The 4,760-nt window shown below is 62.0% G+C and overlaps 1 protein-coding gene across 1 annotated transcript; it reads left to right on the top strand.

Annotated features, from left to right (window-relative positions):
- The first annotated feature begins 161 nt into the window (after nucleotides 1-161).
- Nucleotides 162-3,391, top strand: LOC110743409. The gene is made up of 2 exons (XM_021939204.2): nucleotides 162-652; nucleotides 957-3,391. The coding sequence occupies exon 2, from the start codon at nucleotides 1,008-1,010 to the stop codon at nucleotides 1,962-1,964; it is 957 nt and encodes a 318-aa protein (XP_021794896.2). The 5' UTR covers nucleotides 162-652; nucleotides 957-1,007; the 3' UTR covers nucleotides 1,965-3,391.
- Nucleotides 3,392-4,760: the final 1,369 nt, after the last annotated feature.

The raw sequence follows: 4,760 nt of genomic DNA, 5'->3' as shown, positions 1-4,760 counted from the left end.
GGGGTGGGGCCTCAGGAGAGGGCAGGGAGGTGGTGGGAACCTGCGGCGGAGGGGAGGGAGATGGGGGCACCTGCAGGGGAGGGGAGGGAGGTCAGGGGGGACCTGTGGGGGAAGGCAGGGAGGTGGGGGAAACCCACGGGGGAGGGGAGGGAGGTCAGGGCAGGGCCCTCGGGGCAGGGGAGGGAGGTCCAGGTGACCAGGTCCCACGGGGCTCAGAGCTGCAGGCCCCCCCCACTTTTCAGGGAGCCCAAGAGGGCTGGGAAGGAGGAGGCTACAGGGGCAGTTGCTGGCGCCCCCAGAAGGGAGTCCGTTGGAGGAGGGTGCGGGTGCTACGGGGTGGAGGCCTGTGCTGGGTGGACAGTGGGGGCCTCTGAACTGCCGTCCCCCCCCCCCGGCTGGTTCCGGTCCCCCTGGGTCCCTGATTCGCTCTGTGCCTTGTGCCTCGGTGACCAAGGTCTGAGCTCACGCTGACTGTCCCTGAGGTGGCCAGAGTCTGCTCCCACTTGAGGCTGGTGTTTCAGACCCCTCCGGAGGTTGTCACCTGTCACCCCCTCTCCTCGTGCCCCCTCTCCTGGGATCACAGCCCCTGGGTGGGGCCTTCTAGGAAGGGTCTCTGGGTCCCACCAATGACGACCTACTCCACTCCCCACAGGTGAGCTTGAGGGTGGACAGCAGGCCCTGGGGACCCCCCATGGAGCCAACGTGCTTCACCCCGTCCCCCAGCACCATCGCCCCTGCCAGGACCTCGGAGTTAGAGGCTCTGCCCTGCCCTGTGGGTGGGGGTGCAGGCACCTATCTGGGCCACATCTCCTGTGTTTTAATTGGACTCAGAAAAAAAAAGGGTGATGAGAATTCCTGCGCTCGGCCTGATTTCAAAATAGTGGGAAGGCTGACAAATGAGGTGTGTCCTCCGGCTTAGGTGATGTAAGGAATAATGAGCTTCTTCATTCCCTCAGCTGCTGGTTATTAAGTCTTCCTTGAAATTTAAAGAAAAGTTGTCTCCTGAGATGGCCGAGACCCCATTTAAGCACAGAGCAGTGGGAACAGGGAGGCTCCCTCGCAGACCACCCGCCTCCGAAGAACGTGTCAGCACAGCTGGAGGCAGCGGCCGTGTACCCCCCTTCCCGACTGCGTGGCCCGGACGAGCTCGGCCCTCCCTGCCTGTTTTTCCCCTTGTAATTATGGAGCTCTTGCAGGGCCAGGTGCTGGCCCAGAGGAGGGACGTGCTGTTTTGGATTTGCTGTCCCTTCCCCGCAGATGGTCTCACACCAAATACCACGGGCGGCATGGGCCCCTCTGGGGAGGGTGGCAGGCACAAGCCCCACACCTGTCCAGCCACCAGCACTGCACTGCGGTCTCCCAACCCCGTCCCAAGGACAGCAGCTCTGCCTGCTGCTCCAGATTCCAAAACACCAGCTCTGGGAGGCGTCAGGGTTCAGAGGTTCCTACTTTCAGGATCGGAGGTCCTGCTGTGGACCCCTGTCCCCACCATGTGCCCCACAGGCTCTCTGAGGCCCCCGATGGCCCCAACGCATGCCCCGACAGCCCACTCCTCAGCAGCGCCCTCCCCAGATCTGGGCTCACGGGGCTGGCAGCCCAGCAGGAAAACCGGGGCCCTTCTCCTCCTCTGGGCTCCACGGCCTGGTCCCTGTGGTGGCCAAAGACAGACCTGGCCTCACAGAGCTTTTGGGAAGAGACATGGGTGGCACCTTCCAGGCCTGCGAGAGGAAGGCTGTGGCCTCTGCTCAGGGCAGCCTGGGGCCCTCTCCACACCCGGAACTCAGCAGGTCCTAGGCTGGCCTGGGAATCTGCACACTAAGGGCTCCGAGGCCTTTGGGAGTCCTGCTGGGGGGTCCCTGTGGTGCAGGAAGGCCTGGGGCAGGTGTTCCCACATCTGCAGCCTCCTGATTTCTTTATTAATGTCCAGAGAGAAGTGGAGTTTACCACCTTCTGTTCCTTCCTGAGGGTTGTAAATCCTGGCCTTGGTATCCCGAGCTGTGTTAGGAAGACCAGGGTGGTCCGTGCCCAGTGCCAGCGCCTGCCCACCCACATGCCAGCCTGTGCCTGTCACATCTGTCTTTGGTGACGTCGTCACCTCCGCTGCTGCCCCACGAGTGCCTAGCAAAGCCCGGCACAGCCGTGGTGATGGTGACCCCTGGAGACTGCCCAGCCCCTGGCGAGACCCACCCAGGCCGCTGTTTTCTACACGATGCACATTTTTTGCCTCTGCCCACGTCCCAGGCTGGCTCCTGTAGGGGTAACCGGCTCACCTGTCCTCCCCTTTCCAGGGTCACAAGACCCGGGAGATGGTGTTTGTCCAATAGGGCTTGTGGAGCAGCCAGTGGGGCACTTGTGGCCCCTCAGTGCCCGCCGGCATGTGGGCCGCTTTGAGGATAAAATCCAGTGACCACAGAGACCGTGCACCCCCAGGTGGGGGCACCGTGGCCGAAGGTCAGACCTGGGAAGCAGCGGGAGCCTCGGAGCTCCAGGACACACTCGCCCTTGGTGGCTGCAAACACTTGGCCCAGGGCCTTTTTGTTCAGGGCTTGGGTCTTTTAGCCACAGTCTTTCAAAATTAGATTCACAGCGATCACCACCATTGTGAAGCTACCCGAGACAACTGCGGGGCCAGCAGGTCAGGGATGCAGGGACAAGCTTTGTCTTCAAAAACAACAACGCAACTCTGTGCCCTGGGGACTCACACCTGGGTGCTCCCCGCACCACTGCGGACCCTCCGCCACACTGCAGTGCGGCCGCTGGTTACGGTAAAAGCCTGTTAACTGGGACACGGGTGGGTGAGGGACAGGCTGGCTTCAGACCAAACACTCCTGCTCAGAAGTAAGCCCTGAAAATCCACAGAAACCATCCTCTGACCTTGGTAGCCACTGAGAAAATATACATACATACGCACAAACGCCGCGTAGGCGAGACGGCGGTGGTTTCCAACATTCTGCCATCCGGGGTTGGAAAGAGTGTTGGACACGCCTTTTCCCATGTGCTGCGGCATCGGAGGGCAGCTCCTGTAGTCTTCAGGGTGTGTGCGTGTTGAGTTGGGAGCTCACCTGTGTCCCTCTGCGTGGTATGTGCCGGTCCCACCTGCCCACGGGGGAGGAGCCGCACCCATTCCCACCGTCCAGGCAGGCGTGAGCCGCATCTCCTGAGAGGCCCAGCCTAACAGCCTCTGACAACCTGTGGGTGACGCGTGAGCAACCCCCTGTTCTGTGAATGAGTCCAGTTGACTTGCTCCCCTGCTGGGCACTGATCCTTCCTACCGACACGAGGTTCTTCGTCAGCTGGAAAATCCAGCCTTTGCTTATGGGGCCAGTGTGGATGGGGCCGGTATGGATGCGGCTGGTGTAGATAGGGCTGGTGCGGACTGGGGTGGTGTGGATGGGGCCGGTGTGGATGGGGCCAGTGTGGACACCAGGCTGGTGTGGACTGGGGTGGTGTGGACACGGGGCTGGTGTAGACAGGGCCAGTGTGGACAGGGCTGGGGGCCAGTGTGGACACGGGGCCAGTGTGGACGGGGCTGATGTGGACAGGGCCAGTGTGGACAGGGCTGGTGTGTACACGGGTCCGGTGTGGACAGGGCCGGGCCCTGAGTCCGTCTGCCACAGCCTGTGTGGCTTCCAAACAAGGGGACAAACCTGGGGACATGCAGGCCCTTAGGTAACTGATTGCCGAGGCTGGAGAGTCACAGCTAATTAAGCACACAATGGCTTGGCGGCCTGATGGTTACGACAGGGGACAGACGCTTTTAGTTCTAATTACAAACCCTGTGCCTGGAGGAGGAAGGGCCGGCGCTGGCAAACCGGACATTTCTGGAGTGGGCACCGGAAAGGGCTTCTCTCTGGGTCCTGGGGGTGCTCAGGAAGGCCACAGCCGACGCATGTCACACCCCTCAGAGCACAGAGGGACGGGGCTTGGTCAGGCCCGGGGCCTCCACTGCTTCCAAGGACCCTTCAAGGTGACAGAGATTCAGCCGAGTCCACAAAAATGCAACAGCGCAGTCAATCCTGTGGTTTTACTTTAACAGGAGCATGTCCCGGAGGATTAAACTCTGCCTCCCAGAAACAGCCCGGCTGAGCGGGGGGGGGCAGCGAGGCCAGGAAGGCGGGCGGAAGCACAGGTACCCACTCTCCGGGGCACAAGTGGCCAGGGCGTTCCACAGGCAGGCGCAGACACATGCAGGAACACGTGCACGCACAGAGACTCGTAGAGGCACAGAGACGTGCAGGACGCACAGAGACACAGAGATGCACAGAGACCCACGCAGGGTCCACCCCATTCTCCTAGCAGAGCCGTGGGTCTGAGTTCTCCGCCACCCGCCCCTGCAGGTCCAGCGGAGCTCACCAGTGCACTCTGACCTCAGTTGACCTCAGTATCACTTTGCCCGCCTGCGGGGCACCGGCGAGGAATCCCGGTAAATGTGTCGGCCGTCAAGCCCAGGGCAGAGGTAAAGGAGCTCACGGCGTCCACCGTGCAGCCTGGCAGATGTGCCCGCGTGACCCCACGCGTCCCTGCCTGTGGGTGCGGTTCCCAGTGAGTGCTCAGGTTGGTGTGGGACAGGGGAGCCGGCTCCCGGGGGGCTGGGCGGGGACCCCTTCTCCGAGCAAGGCCGGGCCTCGGGGCCGGGAAGCTGCTTCCTGCCAGATGAAGTTCACTCAGCACCGAGAACAGCCCATTCGGGATTGGCTCTGCGCTCAAGTCACAAGGTGTTTTTAGACATTGTACATTTACAACACTCAGGCAAACCTAGT

This window comes from Papio anubis, unplaced genomic scaffold (assembly GCF_008728515.1).
Source record: "Papio anubis isolate 15944 unplaced genomic scaffold, Panubis1.0 scaffold2531, whole genome shotgun sequence".
Classification (NCBI taxonomy): Eukaryota; Metazoa; Chordata; class Mammalia; order Primates; family Cercopithecidae; genus Papio; species Papio anubis.
This window is presented reverse-complemented; position numbering and strand designations above follow the sequence as displayed.

What these genes read in the sequence shown, in the direction of transcription:
- LOC110743409 (XM_021939204.2), top strand. Translation starts at nt 1,008, where the DNA reads ATGGCCGAGACCCCATTTAAGCACAGAGCAGTGGGAACAGGGAGGCTC.